The sequence below is a fragment of the Vombatus ursinus genome, unplaced genomic scaffold, assembly GCF_900497805.2.
Source record: "Vombatus ursinus unplaced genomic scaffold, bare-nosed wombat genome assembly UNPS02014799.1, whole genome shotgun sequence".
Classification (NCBI taxonomy): domain Eukaryota; kingdom Metazoa; phylum Chordata; class Mammalia; order Diprotodontia; family Vombatidae; genus Vombatus; species Vombatus ursinus.
The window spans coordinates 1,908,252-1,925,815 of record NW_020954577.1 but is presented as its reverse complement, the minus strand read 5'-3'; the positions used below and the strand labels follow the sequence as shown (position 1 = coordinate 1,925,815).

Sequence of the window (17,564 nt, the reverse complement as noted above, 5' to 3'; positions counted from 1 at the left end):
TCCTTTCCTCAAGGAGCTTATGTTTCTCTCTTAGGAGACATAAAGTCAATACAAGGTCATTTCAAGGAGGAAGAATGAGGTGCTGAGGAGATAAGGCTTTATTTGGGGGTGAAATCTTAACTGAACTTGGAAGAAAATGAAAGGCGAGAAAAAGTGGGAGTGCTCTCTAGGCATGTAGTGGGGAGGTGGAGCTGACTATGCAGACACCTGCCCCCCCCAGAGGAAATGAGCAGAGGAGAAAAGATCAATGTGAGAGAGGTTAAGTAGGGGTGGATAGACCAAAACTTGGCAGCTGGTTGGAAATGGGGGTGAGGGAGCATGGGAAATCAAGGATAGATGCAAGGTAGTGAAACTGGATGACTGGAAGAATTTCTATAGAAATAGAAAGAAGGGTGAGTGGTGGGGGGAGAAGATGAGTGCTCTTGACATATTGAATGGGTGATGCCAGTGGGTGTGTCATATGAAAGATTCTTGTTCCACTATGTGTGGCACAGGAAGGCCTTTTGAGATGCCTTCCGACTCCCATTCTGTGATTTGGCCTTAGTCTCATAACAGTTTTTACAAATTGGGGATCTGTCACCCAGACTAACACCTGTCTCGTATGGAAAAACATAGGGACTTGCTATGAAGCACCATAGCCTGTGACCACCAGTGATGTAATCTGCCTCTACTGTGCTCAGGATATTCGGTTAAATTTATAATGAATATCCAAAAATGTTGCCACGTAGTACAGTCTATAATAGTGCTTGTTGTAAATTGAAATGAGAAAAGTCTTGTTGGTTCAGGAACTAAAAGTTGAAGAGAATTATATTTTTCTTTTCAATATAAGATTGCTTGTGAAACCTAGTTACTAAGTTTGAGATCAAGACAGTCTCCCTTTGGATAAGTCAGTCTCTTTTTGGAAAAGTCAAAAGCACCATTTTACAGCATTAACTCTCTTTGGAAAGCTCTCTAGAGGTAGAGAAGGAATTCAGTTTAACCCTAACCTTAACTCTTTTGGCTTTGTTACCTAAAAACTTTCAACATAAACTCACTTTTCACTTTCTATGAATTTAAATATTTAAATGTTTTAGGTACGTGCCTAATTATTGTCTGATACTCTGAAGTAATAGTAGAGTTTTGATTTTTTTAAGATTCGTAACTATATACTTTTTAATGACTCCTACTGATAGGTCTTTAAAATTGGCTTTTTTTTCTTCCCTGTGAGAGTATGAATTAAAACCATTTTTTTCATCCCAGATAATTTAAACTTGGGCAAAATGTGGAGTAGCCAAGAAGATAAAAATATTATTTATGTAAATTTTATTCTTATAGTCTATTCAAGAATGAGTCATAACAATTTTTCATGGCTTCTGCAGGTTTGCATGGAAATACTTAAGAAATATATAAATATCGGTGAGGTGTGTTTGCTTCAACGTGCAGGTATGAGACAAACTGCTGAAATGTAATTCAGTAATGTGTATATTTCAAATGTAAAGTTCAGTTGCATATATATATATATATATTAGACAATAAATATTATGTCCCAAGTATAAAAATGACATGACTTACTAGAAAAGGTTCTACTGATCCAAGAAAATATTAAATTAAATGTGATATTTTGTTTTAAAATGTATCTGGCCCTACCACGTTATACCGTAAGTCATTATTAAGCACTTTTTTTTTGTTATTTAAACATTTTCCATACCCATTCAAATTATAGAAAGAGATTTTGCTAAATAATGCGATTTGCTTACATATAAAAATATTTATGTTCTATGCTACTAGAATTACATGTTGATTCTTTTATATAAACATGCACAAATTGCCTCATGTCTCCCAATAGCTTATGCAAATTTACTCTTTATCTCTTTTGCCCTGGAGAATATGGCATATGGTCTTCTTATTTTATGAAGATGGAACACAAGTGAGACAAGATAGCCTTCTCAAAGCCATGTAAAATATACCAAGAGCACACAGTGAACTCATGTTAGGACTCCTAATTCAAAAGTTACCCTTCCACTTTTCACTTGGGTTTTTATTTCTTAAATAGCAGTCAAAAATAACTGGGTAAAAAAATTGGAGAAAAAGTGTCTGTTACTTTTTGATAGTATTCTTTTCTGAAATTTGCCATTTGGTCAAATATTGTGATCTTTGAACAGTAAGAATACAAGGGAGTAATGTTTCAGCGTCCTCCAAGAGATAACTGTCCCCTCAATCCCTATCCCTCCACCAAAATGCTGGGCACAGCCCAGAGAAGCTGGAGGCTGGAGAAGCCCCAATGGCATTTGGGGAGACTTGAGAGCATAGTAGCCGTGAGGAATGACTGGTCCATAACATGTACCAGAGGAATGACCATAGGGATGACTGAAACTGCCCTGACACGCTAGGCACAGTGCCTGCAGTCTGACACCGACTTGCCCAAGACTCTGGTGGGCTCCCAGCATCAGCTTCAACCCTGGGTTGTTAAAGTCGACTGTCCTGAGAATCCACATTGGAGCAGGTTTTAATCCTCTTCTGCAGCTACCTTGAGGTCCTATTGTGTGAGGCCCAGAGACCCACAGCCGGACAATACCAATATGCAGAAATCTTAAATGCCTGGCTTTTTGGCAGCTAGAAACAAGAGCAGCAATTTAATTGTATCCGAGCACTTTAATACTCCCTGGAATTTATGGTTCATTGTCCTAATATTAGGAAATCGTGTTTTCTCCTATATGCTACATAGAATTGCTGACCAATCTCATACGTGTTGAAGTCTTAACAGTAGAAAATAACCTATTCTCAAGCTGTCTGAACACCACCAAATAATACAAATCAAGTCATTCTTTATTATTGCCTCCTGTCATCACTGGCCACAGGTACATCACCACAAAGTTGAATAACTAATTATGTACGAAAACCCACCATGTATCAAAAAGAAGGCACTTTCGGCGGATATATTTGTGTTTTTCTGCAGTAAAGGACTTGGATGTTTTATGCGGATCTGTCACATGTAGGCACTGCCGTATTGGCACAAGCATAGGAGGAAATTGGACTCCAGAAGCTTGCCTTTGGCCGGCCCTTCCAGGATCAGTTGTTTTGAATGGAGCAGCAAGTAGCCATCTCTCACACGTTCTTAAATACCTCGTAAATTTAGTAATGTCTTCAAGAAGTCGATAGCATGTTATCTTTTCTGTAATCCTTTTTATATGTGCTAATATTATAAGGAAATTCTCCCATTAAAGAGAAATGAAACTTACTTAATTTGACCACTCAGAATAACTGGATAGAAGAAAGACACTGTGTGACCAAAGGCTCTGAACGAGTTCTCAAGAACTGCAGACTGCTGATAACCATAGGAAAGCGTGGTCTAAATAACTAAGGAGAAGCGCACATCTGAACAACCCTGAGGATCCTTTCATGTCACATCCAGCAAACTGGCAAAGGTGACAAAAGATAGGAATAGTCGTTGAAGGTGTTATGGGGAGATAGGCATGCTCAGTGCATTGCTGTTGTTGGAACTGTGAATCTGTGTAGCAGTTGTGGAAAGTAGTTTAGAGTCATACAAATAAATTAACTCAAATGTCACAGCGTTTGACCCAGAGGTTCCACTACTAGACATATTCCCCAAGGAGGTAAACTGGTAAGAAAATCCATATAGCTACCAAAATGTTGATGGCAGCACTTTTTGTGGTAGCAGAGAACCAGAAACGAAAGTGGATGCCCATTAGTTGAGGAATGATTAAACAAATTAAGGGCCATTATGTGTGGAAGAAGGTTACTGTGCTGCAAGAAATGACAGATCTAATGAGAAGCATGGAGAGGTCTACGTGAAATGAGGCAGAGGGAAATCGGCAGAGCCAAGAAAACAGGGAACATGGTGACTGCAGTGATGTAAATGGAAAGAACAACCACAGAACGATCGAAAGTTGAACATTGCAGAATTATGAAGAACAAGCATGGCCTCAGAGAAGAGTTAGGAGAAGACGCCCTCCATCCCACATCTCTGCAGAGGTACAAGCTCCATGATAAGTGTAGACCATTGCATTTTTCATGTATTGATCAGTTTTGTGGCTCTTTTTTTCTCTTCCTCTTTTTTTTTTTTAAACTTTTAAGGAAATTATTTGTTATATGGGAGGGAGGATCCTGGGAGAAATTTTGGCAATGTAAAAACAATAGATATCAATAAAAATTTATTTTTAAATAAGATACTTCAATAGTTGTCTACCTATCGAAATACAAAATTGGTCACATGAAATGGATTTATATTTTTAGTTTCCCCACTGATCTGTTAGCCACTGTTTCACAATAAAAAGTCTTGTTGATACTAATCCCTGATTAGTTGAAAACAAATTAATTGAGTCATTTGGTATATACTATTCAAGGTACAAAGGAGAGAGTGAAGCAGTAAATGAGAGACACTTGAGACAGCAAGAAGCCTGTATTTTCAGAACAACCAGAGGAGAATGTGGAGATCTGGTGTTAATGTTGTGTAAAAATAAGCCACATTAAAACTACAAGGAATAAAAAAGTGAACCACCTAAAGGAAATTGCATTCTGTTTTATAAAGCACTGTCTCTTTTTGAAACTCTGCTATCATATATTCTGTCAATTAAATTTTAAAGTAAGTAGGAAGGCAGTGGGGTTCAAATATTCTGATGACTAATTACATAGATGAATTCAGTTTATTTTTCTAATCTATTGTTATATTTCATAAAGCCTGATATTTACAAAAACAAAACAAACCAAAAAAAAAACACTGGATAAAGACCTACCTTGACGGAGGAGGGTGATCAATCATTAACTAGGAATTGTTTCCTTTACGTAAGTCATTAAAGAAATAAAATGATTGAAAACATCTCTTTCCACTAATTATCAAAGAAGATTTTCTTAATCTTTGAATCTATTTCTTTGAGCATTTGCCTTCCTTTTTTTATGCTTCAACGCTTTCATGACTGTATATGATCTCATTGATGTAGCTATCCCTTCCACAACAGCCCCCTCCCCCTTCGGTAGGATGCGTACCTGTGTTCTCCCATGATTCTCCAAAGAGGATCCAGCCATATGCTTGGTGACTTCCTTGCATGTATGTGGGTCCAGGAGGTTTTTTTTTTTTTTTTTTAACACTTTATGTGCAAAGATGATCTACAAAAAATTATAAAATGATCTACAGGTGCCTGCCTATACCCGTCTCCTATTTTTCATCAAAAGTTTCCTTGGTATATGCATAGAACATTCTCAAAAGGATTTTATAGTAAGGAGAGAGTAGGCTTTGAATCAGTAGTTACTGATGTCTTCTCACATTATCTTTTTTGCGGTAGTACTTTCTGTGATATTTTCTCCGTTTTGATATACTTCTTTTCAGGCTACTAATGAATGAATGAAAAATATCTATTAAGCATAATGTGCCAAACATTACAATACAAATACTTACCCTGCTCTCAAGTAGTTTACATTCTACTGGGGAAAGGCAATATATATAGAGAGAGAGAGTATTGGTGGCCAAGGAGGGATATTTTGGTTTGGGAAGTGATTGGGATAATAAATGGAGCAATAGGAAAAATGATTGAGATGCTCTATCCAATAGCAGTGGTGATATTGATGTGTTTACAGTTCTTTCTAGAAAACACAAGGGAGTGAGGTACCAATCTGATAGTGGGTAAGTGACCAGGTCCCAGTGGTCTGGAAGGGTCAGTGGCAGGCAGGATAGATGTGCCATTCTATCCTTCCCCCCCCCCCAAAAAAAAATGTGGCTGGGGTAGACTGTGAAGCATGACTGGGACCAGCTACATACAGTGGGCCATTTGACCTGTAGGCCTCAGGACAGGAATCCTTACCAAATGATCTCCCCCAGCACAGAGTTCTGTGTGCACGGTCTGGTGTAACTGCTTTTTCCCAATTTCATCTTCTATACCGTCCCTTCATATAGTATGTTAGGTACTGAAGTGTTAGTATCCAAAATGGTAGTTCCGCTGTCATTCAATTAAGAATAGAGCAGTCTAGAAATATCTTCCTTCCAGTGTCCTCTAACAATTCTGAGTCTTAGTTGGGTCTTATCTCAAGCTTTCTACAGATCAGGATTCCCTGTCACTGACTTTTGCTGTTTTGTGAGGTGAATAGTGCTCGTTACTTTCCATAATATTGGGGGGAAAACCGAAAGAGCTAGATTATCCAGGAGAATATGGAAGGTATTAGTGAGCAGACTACGCAGCGCCACAGTGCCCTGCCATCTTACAGGTTGGAACCTAGGACAAGTTAGGAGGTTTTACTCTGTTGTGACCACTAAAGGATCAGATTGATAAAAGGGAAAGTTCATAATATGGAAAAGTGGAAAAGAATAAGCATAAGTAGGGATAACCAAAAGCATGGTCCAAGCCAATCTCTAGATGTGTTTGATAAGTAAAGTTGACATTAGAAGAGGAATTGCCTCAAAACTGCTTGTCACCTTAGAGGAGATACCCTCTTGGAGCAGCACACTGTGTTTTTTAGAGGCAAGGCTTTTACTCTTGTAGGGATGAGAGAAACTTTCTGTTACCGATAGGATTCTTAGGGAAGTAGGCAGTCTCCTCTGTAAGAGATTGTCTGTGAGAAGCGGAGCTAACAGGCTGCATGAGAGAGAGCATTTCTGGATGACCCCTACAGAAGATCTTCATGCCTTTAAACAAAGATATATAGCCAGTTTCTAATGTTCGACACTAAATTACCATTCTTTCTAAACCAAGGAAATCCTTAGTAAAAACTCATACTTTGTTATCCAGAATATAGGTGCCTAGATGAGGATGGTTTTGCATGTGAAAATCTTGGAAGTTTGCAATTGAGAATGGCATGCTATGGATTAGGTGAAATTATCATAAAGATAAGCCTCAAACAATTCTTTTGAAACTTCTTTTTCTGACACATTTTAAAATGTTATCTTGAAATGAAAGTACTATACTACAAACTATAAAATAGAAACAAGAGAATATTAAACCTATTGGATCAATAGCCGGAAAGGTCCACTACTATTGCACTCGGTACCTGGCAACATAACAGATGTTTCAGTGATGTTCTTTTTTTTTTTTTCCTCTTCACTAGTGACATTACAAGATGTTTGCATTTAGCAAGTGCCTACTATGTACAGGCACTGTGCTGGGCGATACAAAGGCAAAAATTAAACAGCCTCTGCCTCCAAAGAGCTTATATTTTATCAGAGAAGACAACATATACACATATAAGTATAGACAAAATAAGGTAATTTGGGGGCAGGATACGGGTAGACACTAGCAGCTTGGAGCTTTAGGAAAGGCCTCATACAGGAGGTGCCAGTTGGACAGATTTTTGAAGGAAACGAGCGATTCTAAGGTGGTGAAGGTGAAGGGAGTACATTCCAGGCATGGAGAATTCAACAAAGAAGAGGGAACACTGGGTTATGTGTGATGAACAGTAAGGGGAGTTTGGCTTAACTGTAGAATTCAGGAAGGGAAACGGTGCTTAACACGGCATTTCATAAATATCTATTGATAGGATAATGAGCCTGGAAAGAGGTTGGAGCTAGACTGTGAAGGGCTGTCAATGCCAAAGAAAAGAATTCATATGTGGTCCTAAAGGTTAGGGAGTCGCTCACATGTGAGCAGGTGAGTGAGCTGATCAGGTTCGTGCTTAAGGATCTATACTTTGACAGCTGAGTGAAGAGTGGAAGAGATCAGTCACAGATCCCAGGTGGCTCTGGAATAATTCAGTAAAATTTTGCTTAGCTGAAGGCTTTGAAGACATTGAGAGAGAATAGTTAATAATAATAAAAAAAATACTTTGTTTCAACCCTTATTGAAAATCTTTTCCATATTTATTAAGATGTAGTCTTCTGTCTTAGCATACTTCTTCAGTATTTAGATGTTCTTGATAATGGATGCTTACCTCACAGATTCAAATTGCAGCCCTTGATGTCTTCTCATCAATATTTCAACATAAACCTTCCATATAAGACCAACCCAACATGCTAGAGACCTTTTGTTTTATATTTCAGTGCTACACATCTTCAGGGATCTCTTATACTCCACTTCTTATATAAGTTTTTATCATAACATTTTATCTCTTACGTCCATCATGCATCTATTCCATAGATTCTTGAGTTATTTTGTGATTCACAGCTATATGTAGAATCACTAGGAGAATGTTGCTGCATTTAAAGATGAGCGTTTTTAGGAGGATACAGTTTGGAAGTATTAAAATTAGTGCACAGTTTTACAGACAGTCCAGGCTTATCTTTTCCAGCTCAAAACTGTTTCCATCTTGTCAGCCATTTGCACACAACCTTTGCCCAAGATGCATATAGATGGAATAGTTTGGAATGCCCCTGTAGCCCGTCTGGAGGGGTAAAGTTGATTTTTTTAACCCCAATATAATACTTTGCCTTTATCCCTGTTACATGCCATCTTTTTTTTAGTGTGGCCCAGTATCCTGCCAGGGTCTGTTTGAATGCTCACTCTTTTAGCCAGTGTGACAGTCATGTTTTCCAGCTTGTGTCATCTGCAAATTTGATAAATATTCCATCTCTGCCTTTATCCAAGTCAGTCACTGGTAAAAATGTTGAACAGCCCAAGGACAAGCACAGATCCCTTTTTTCCTCTCCATAAGCCCTCCTGTACCACTTCTTTCCCTTTCAGCAGAAAATTCCAACTCCTATTTTGCCAAAAACATAGGCCAACCATCCATCATAAGCTTCCTCTTACATCCCACTACTCAAAACCTTCAGTGAATTCCCACTCTTTCTTCCTGTGTTCCAGCCTCTGATTGGAAGAGGTGCTTTTCTTTATCAGGATCAGTACTACTCACCTCTCATTTCTTCTGATAGTTTGCTACTTCAGTCTCTCTAAGTCTTCTAACTCCATCTCTGCACCCTACAAAGCTGTCCGTGCCCTTCTTCCCCATCCTCTAGAATCTCTTCATAAGATTGTTGGTGGTGGCTCGGCAGTCAGATCTGCTGATCTAGTCACGGCTTTATTTGTAGCTTTTCTCGGCCAGATGACTTGAAGCCATCAAGTACTCTTCCTGGGTACTCTTACTACCGTCTCTTTCCCTTGGGTATCATTTCTTCCATTTTTTGCATGAGTGAGAAGCAGGTTATGGATTTGTCCAGAACACAAGCTCCTCATGACTTGGGGTGGTTTCGTTCTTTGTCCTCGGATCCCCAGCCCTTAGCACGTAGCAGGGGCTCCATAAATGCTGTTGGTCTGGTTTCATTGTGATGAGGAGTGCTTAGTGTGGAAGCTCTGTCTAGTTCAGGTCCACAAGCCACATGTAGCTGACACTCTGAAGAGTTACCTGCAGCCTTGAGAGATGGAACAGCGTGCCTGTGCGTGTCAGAAGCAGGCTCTGGAAACGGACCGTCGCGACTCCTGTGCCAACATCATTCTGTCCTTCAGTCTCGCTGCGTCTCGTCAGGCCCTGGCAAACTCGTTGGAGTCTCTCCTTCCTGGTGCAAGCTCGTCTGCCCTGTCCCCGGCTGTCATTCACCTATGCTTCTCCCAGCTCTGGTCGTCTTCTCTAAAACTGCTTTTAAAAAACAGTTGCGGGGCAGCCAGGTAGAGCACCGGCCCTGGAGTTAGTAGGAAGTGAGTTCAAATTCGGCCTCAGACACACGATACTTACTAGCTGTGTGACCCTGGGCAAGTCACTCAACCCCAGTTGCCTCACCAAAAAACAAACGAAGAGTTAGGGTTGTGCTATATTTGTTCATCCCTCCAGGACTTTATGCTTTTTGTGTGCATTCATTTTTTTATGACACAGGGTGCCAGAGTGGAGAGTGTTGCACCTAAGAATCAGTAATGCCTGAACTCCAGTTTTTTCTCCAACACTTGCTGGCTCTGCGATTTAACCACTCTGGGCTTTGGTTTCTTTATCTATAAATGATACTTATAATATGTACCTACAATGGAGGCAAAACTCAAATGAAATAATATGTTAAAATGATTTGCCCTATAAACACTAATTGTCAGGTATTGTTTTATTATTACTTGGTAATCAAAATTATTTGACATTTGTCTCCTTCCAAGAACTAGCATCTCCAGTGTAATACAAAGAATATAGACTGTAGAGTCAATTGGCCCGGGTCTTCTACTTATTGTGTATGTGACTGTGGGGTGAGTCAGTCTTTTGTGGCCTCAGTTTCCTTATTATGAAATGAAGAGGATAGACTAGATCACTAAGGTCTCTCCAAGATAGATCTTTTTAATAAAGCTTGATGAATTGTGTTTAATTTCCAGATGACAATATCCTAAAATCATATCATCTAAATCTTACATTTTTCAGTAAACCTGTTTATGGAGTACTACAGAAAGTTTCCTCCTGGGGTACATTTTGAATCACAAGTACTAAATGATCTGCTGATTTCTTTACTCAAACACTGTTTATTGAAAGAAGTGTTTCAGGTAGTGAACATCAGCATAATGGTCAAAATGCTGGTAAGTAACCTAGAAATACCTTTGAAAGTTTTTTCACTAAGTGAATGTTGTTTCATTATGCATTTGTTTTATGTAATTTAGTGGCTTGATGTCTATGTTTATTAAATACCTCCTAGAGAACAAGTGCATTTTCAGCCTGAATTAATTTGAGAAAGCAAAAGTATCCTGAAAGAGAAGAAATTGTGAAAATGAGTGTGCATCTTTCTTTTTGTTTTATCCAGCCTGCTCTTAAAGTATTAATAAAAGTATTTGAGCATGTGGCATCTATGAACTTAAGGAATGCTGTACCAACTCTAATTGATATATTTTGCAAGGTATGATTTCTTACTCCCCTTTTTTTGTTTTTGATTTAAAACATTTATTAAGCAGCTACTGATACTGGTGATAAAAAAGAAAAACATGAAGTAGTGCGTCTTTATAAACTTACCTCGTCCTGGAAGGATATAACATGTATTTGGATAAGTAAATACAAGACAGGCTGAAGTGGGAAAGAAGGGGGGAAATGAGCATTTGCTAAGCACTGTACTAAGCACTTTCAAAATATTATTTTATTTGATCCTAACAACAACCTTTGAGGTAGATACTGTTATCCCCATTTTACAGTTGAGGTATCTGAGGCAAACATACATTACGTGCCTTGCCCAGAGTCACAGAATTAGGGTCTGAGGACAGATTTGAACCATGGTCTTCTGGATTCCAGTACCAGTGTGGCTCTTCACTGCTGCCACATAACTGCCTAATTCTAGGATAGTGAATTGGATTTAGCAGAGCCCTCATGACTAGGAAGATTAGGGAAGGGCTTTCTGTAGGGGGTGGAACCTGAGGGATTCTGAGAGGAACGGTTTAGAGGGAGGATTCCGGGCTTTCAAGATGACCTGTTCCAAGCAAGAGGGTGGAATGTTAAGTTCAGAGATTGGCTGGAACATAGGGTACTTACAGGCAAGTAATATGAAATGAGTCTGGAAAGGTAGTTGAGAGCCAGATTGTGGAGGGCTTTCAGTGGTAGGCTGGGGAGTTTGTATTTCGACCTAGGGGCAGTAGGCCAGCCACTGAAAATATAAATAAAGGAATGACATAGAGCTACATTTTAGAATTGTTAATTGGACATTGTGTAGAGGAGGGCTGGATGGCTGGGTCTGGTTGCAGGAAACTCAGTATGGAGGCATCTTTGTAGACCAGGTAAGAGGCGAAGGATGTTGGAGCTACAAAGTAAAGGCTGTGGAGAGGGAAGGGAGAAGCTCTAGAACATTTTGCGGGATCGAATTGAAAGGATGTGACAGTGATTTGGGTAGGAGAAAAGAGTTGCTGACAACAGGAGGAAGAAGACTTAAGAATTTCTCAGGTTGTAGCTCTGAATTCCTGAAAGGACAGTAGAGCCATCAACAGAAATAGGTTTCAGAGGAGGGTGGGATCAGAGGAGAAATACGAGTTAGGGATGGCTTGGGGTCCAGGTAGATGCAGTCCATGAGCAGTTGGTGTTCAGGCCTGGAGTTGAGGGGATGACAAGGACTGAAGATAGTGAGTGACGGGTGGGTGGGTGTAGACACAGCGTGTACGTATATGTGGCTAGGTAGCTTATGGGGAGTTCAAGCTACGTAAGAAAATCATAAGAGAGCATCTAATTGCCTTTGAAATTCAGTTACCTGAACCAGATGAACGATTTCCTCTTCTTCTGGAGGGAAACCCACAGCTGGCTTTTGCGACTGCTCAGTCACTGTTGATGATTTTTGAAAGACCATGGAAAATGAGAGCTGCCCCAGAAGTGGAGACAGGAAATAGTGCTGACCGTGTCAAAAAAGGAAGGAGAACGGAGTGCAAATTGTAGGATAGTGAACTTGACTTTAATTCCTGGGAAAATCCTAGATGTGGTCATTAAGAGAAAAGGTTAGAGGGAGAAAAGGAAGTGGTGATTACAGAAAGCACCTCTTAATGAAGAACAGTTCGTGCTGGACTAATTCATTTCCTTTTTTTCTTTAAGCAGGGTTACTAAACTAGTACATCAGCAGATCAAACTCTAGACTTCAGGAAAGCATTGGATGTAGTATCTCATTATCGTGGAAAAGAGAGAAATGAGGGTTAGACAATAATACAATTAGATGGAGTCAGAATTAGTTGAATGGTTTGGACTCAAAGAATCATGATTAAAAATTATTGAAGGAATGAAAGTAAGGAAGCAATCTCCTGGAGCAGATAGGATAGAATGGGTTCAAGAATACATGTAGAGGAACTTGCCTGGCCTCCCGTGAGGCCTTTCTCCTTATCAAGACTGAAGGAAGAGAGAGTGAGAGAAGACATCTGAGTGTGTGACATGGGGGAGAGACAACAGAGAGCTTTTGGTGAATGCCCTCGATTTTTTCAGTGAGTGCCCTGAGGGGTCGGTCAGTGGATAACAGCTGCCAAGATCTTGACTAAGTGTCAAATATGGATAGAATGAACCTCATAGAAGAGGTTACTGAGTTGATAGTGGTAGAGGGAGAGTCTGGAAATGGCAGTGGGAAACAAAGAATATTCCGCACTAGTGATATGAGTGAAAGTCCAACCAGTGCTGGAAAGGGTGACCAGGGAGGTTGTGTCATCAGGAGGGAACCAGGTCTCAGTGAATGCCAGAAGATAAAAGGGTGGGGGAGTTTTAAGATGAAAATAAGCTTTTTGGCTTTCCAGAGAGCACAGAACAAAGTGGAAGAAGTGGGTGGCTCTAGAGTGAAACGTGGTGAGGGGAAGGAACGGAGGAGACGGGATGGAAGTCTGCATTAAAGGAAGCATTACATCCAGAAATAAGAATGATACAGTACCCAGTGTACTCTACCGTGGCAGAACTCATCTAGAATATTATGTTCACATCTATGCACCACAGTTTAAGAAGGATATTGGTTAGGTTGAAAGCATCTGTACCACGTGAGGATCAGTTAAAGGAATCTGGTGTTTAACACAAGAGAAGACCCAGATGAGACACGATAGCCGTGTTCAAGTATTTCAAGGACTGAAGCATGGAAGAGGCATGAGACTCATTCAGTTTTCGCCCCAGGGGCCACAGAACCAAGATTAATAGCCAGAAGTTAAAAGGACGCCAGATTAGGTTGGATGTCAGGGAAAACTTAACAATTAGCGTGTGCTACCTGTGGAAGTCATGAGTTTCCTATGACCGGGAGTCTTCAAACAGGTTGAATGGCCACTTGTTGGATATTTTGTGTAAGGGATTTTTGATCAAGAATGGTTTGGACTAAATGACCACAGAGGTCTCTTTCAGCTCTGAGATTCTGTAAACTTGAAAGAGCTGATGAGTTCACCAAGAAAGGACGTAGAGAGAGGATGAGGCACACAGAACCTGACTTTGAAGGGCACCAACAGCCAAGGGCCACGAAATGGAAGTTAGCCCCCCAAATACGATGAATGGAGTGGAGTGTGGACATAAGTAGGAAGGAGACCATGGCTGTTATGGAAGGGGAGAGTATAGGGGTGGAGAAGGGGGCCAGCAGCGTCAGATGGTACAAAAAGACCAAGTAGGACGAGGCCAGAGAGAAGTCACAGAGCCAGTCATTTGAAATTGTCGGCAGTCTTAGAAGGTTCAAGTAAGTGTTGGGTCTGGAGGTAAGATACACAGGGTTTAAGAAGCAAATGGGAGGTGATGCCATGAAGACAAATAACTGTGTGTGGACAGGAGTTTGACTATAACAGGCAGAAGAGAATGAGGAGGTTTGAATGGATAGGAGAAGTGTTAAATGAAGAGGGTTGTTTTGTTTTGTTTTTTTTGCTTTTTAAAGAATGGAAGAGACCTGAGCACATTAGGCAGGAGCAGGGAAGAAGCCTCTGGAAAATGCAGTATTGGCTTATATTATTAAAATCTAGCCACTGCTTAGATTCTCAAAATCTAGCCAATAGCTCACTAATGTTCAGACTCCTTAAGAGTCTACCCAATATGGCAGATGTTCTAATAAACCTTGTCTTTGACTGGAAAAAAAAAAGGGAAATGCAATATTGAAGATTAGAAAGAACCAGGGGCAACTAGGTGGTACAGTGGGGGCAGCTAGGTGGTGCAGTGGGGCAGCTCGGTGGCACAGTGGATAGAGCATGCCCCTGAAATCAGGAGGACCTGAGTTCAAATCCGGCCTCAGATCAACACTTGACACTTACTAGCTGTGTGATCCCTGGGCAAGTCACTTAATCCCAACTGCCTAAAAATAAAAAAAAAAAATTAAAAGAACCAGCAAGCTATAGGGACAGCCTTAGATTCAGGAAGACATAGGTTCAAATCCCACCTTACGTTTCTGTGTGTCTGTGGGCAAGGCACTTAACCTCCCTGAGCTTCAGTGTCCTCATCTATAAAAGTGGGGATACTAACTCTAGGGTCTGTTTCATAAACCTGCTTTTTGGTTTTTATCTTTGGCCTAGACCTGTGGTTTTTATCCTTGCATAGAACTCCATGGTATAGAAATTCCTTCCTGTGATGCAGAATACAACTTGTTTAAAACCTGTTGCCTGAAGTACTGAGAGATGAAACAACCTGCCCAAAGTTAGGCAATTAGTATGCGCTAGAGGCCGAAGGGGCACCGTGAGGCTGGCTGTCCACTCACCCCTGCACCAGTCTGCCTTTCCAGAGGCATATTGGGAGACTCCGATGAGCTACTATGTGCATAGTGCTTTGAAAACAAACTTTAGCATTCCATATGAGTGTACCACATGTGATGGTTTGGGATGGGCTGAATTTCTAGAAGCTCGAGAGTGCGTGAGATTGGGGGCAGTATGGGGTGAGGGTAAGGTAGGAATGGAGAGGGGCCACTTCTGCAGAATCTGGAGCAAAGGAGAGTCTTACTCCCCAATATAAAATGCTTATTTTTCTGTAATCGAATATATCCAATTAATATACTATCTATATTGCAGTGGGTGGATAGACACCCTCCTTATACCATGTAGGATGTATACATGCGCGCATACGTATACACACACACACACACACACACACACACAAAATACTTGTCATCACATTCTGTTTTCAAAATGGCCTTGCTCTCTTCAGAGGCCTTCTGGACAGATTTTTTTTAAACTAGCAACCACTTCCCCTTAAATACCATAATTATTTGGCTAATTCTTTCCTGGTCTTGGTAGGTTCCATCCTCATTCTTTTTGGCAATTTTTTTAATCCCCTTAGACTTTGATAATTAACAGCTGAAGGAAAGGAAGGGCTGAATATGTCTTACATTTTGTCTAAATCTTTGCAAGTAGAATGTATTGTAAATTTTTTTTCTCTTCCTACTTTACAGCTCGTAGAAGCTGGGATGATTCTTGACTTTGAACATTTTAACTATCTTATTAAGCTCTTATATCAAGTACAGGCTTCCAAACAAGAAATCAATGCTGTTTTAGAAATGAAATCCAGGTGAGAAAGTTCATATTAAAATACCAAAGATGTTTTTTATTTCAGGCTTGGAAATAAGTTCGGAAGTTAAGACACCAACACAATTTTAGTTGGTCACAAGTCGCTCATTCTCTCCTCCAAGTTGGCCTCATACTTGAGGCCTGCCCAAGTGGCAAATGTATAGGTTAAAAAATGTCACTTGGGTATTGCCTCCTGCCCTAAAGCAGACGGTCAGTCTGCGTGTCCTGAGCTAATGTTCTTTGCTAGTGGCCGTCTTGGGCAGTTCTCCAATCCTCAAGTCTCTTCCTTTCCCACCTCTTTTCTTGCCCCTCAGTAGGATTTTACATATGTTCACCCTCCTGTTTTCTGTTTCCTACCACTTCATGGTTTAGGTACTTGTTACCTTTAGCCCAAGTTTGGTCACACCTAAGTCCATGTGAGTACCCAGATGTCTCCTTCAGAATTACTATAAATCGTCATCTGTCTCCTCATCCACCTCTCATCACAGTGCTGTTAAAGATGATAGAAAAAAAGAGATTACACATACCAAGTTGAATAAAACCGTTAATTGGCATTATAACTATGCTAAGTTAAGTCTTTTCTGAATATAATAAATATATAAATATAATAAATCCTCATGAATTCAGGAGGGAAGTAAGACTTCACAATCATTTAGTTACCCATTTAAGTGTTCAACTTCTACTGAACTCAGTGGTATCCCCCATCCTGAATGGCAAGATGGGACGGATTTCACAGAACTAGGTTTTCAAACTAGTAGTAAGTATGTAAACTGACATTTTACTAGTTTCAAATAACTGTGTTTTCCCATAACTTGGGTTTTATGAATTTAAAAGTGGTTTCTGCCCATCTGTTCAAAAATACAAGATTGTATTGATGATACACCCTTGGAAAATTGGTTGCAAAACACATTTCTGCAAACTTAAGCATATTTTCCCACTGATTTATTTAACTAAAGACAGAAAAATAAATCCCACTACAAACAACTTTCATGTTTCTAAGGGAGAATTCTTTCTGAGTTCTCAACAACTGACTAAAAAATGAATTTTTAGACTATAGCCCACTTGTAAGTCAGGGGACTTTTGAATATTTTCCTCATCACTATACACTAGTGATGCAGATGTCACCACCATCAGACCATTCACACAGTCAGCCTCATTTGAGCCAGTGTGACATTTTATTCCTTGAAGAGTGACTATCCCACGCCCTTAGAGCCAGAGGAATGTGGCCAGCCAGATGTAAAAAGCTTTTCACTAGAATACACAAATCAAGCTTCCATCCACATAGCACCAAGTCATAGAAAGAGATACTGATGAACAGACGAGTAGCCCCATACTTACCCAGAGATTCCTTTGTGAAATATTTTCATTTAACAAGCATTTTTACTCTCTCCCTCCTAATGAGAAAAGAAAAATGGGAAAACAAAACCCATGTGACGTTCACAGTCAAGCAAAACAAATTCCCCCATTGGCCATATCCAAAAATAGACATTTTACACCTCTCACCTTTCTGTCAGGCAGCTTCCCCATAACTTTCTAATCTGCTGTAGTCCTTAACAGGTGCAGACCCTTCCTCCCATAATAACTGAAAACCATGCTAATTTTGAGGATTCAGTTGTACATCAGGAAATCATAGTTATTAATCACCTTAAAATGGTGATTTCTTAATCGTTTTGCCATTAATATCCTCTTATTTTTTCCCTGCAACATTTTTCAGGCCATTCTATATTAATGAGTGCTGTACTATGTGTTAGAATGAATTTTATTTTGAAATTTCCAGATAACTCTGAAAAATAC

The 17,564-nt window shown here is 39.9% G+C and overlaps 1 protein-coding gene across 1 annotated transcript in view; it reads left to right on the top strand.

The window, feature by feature from the left end:
- Nucleotides 1-17,564, top strand: part of LOC114050536 (protein TOPAZ1-like) — a 75,554-nt gene that overhangs the window by 39,434 nt on the left and 18,556 nt on the right. Inside the window, exons 10-13 of the mRNA XM_027872313.1 lie at nt 1,359-1,422; nt 10,246-10,397; nt 10,619-10,711; nt 15,656-15,771. Coding sequence (XP_027728114.1) covers nt 1,359-1,422; nt 10,246-10,397; nt 10,619-10,711; nt 15,656-15,771 — 425 coding nt within the window. The remainder of the gene's footprint in view (nt 1-1,358; nt 1,423-10,245; nt 10,398-10,618; nt 10,712-15,655; nt 15,772-17,564) is intronic.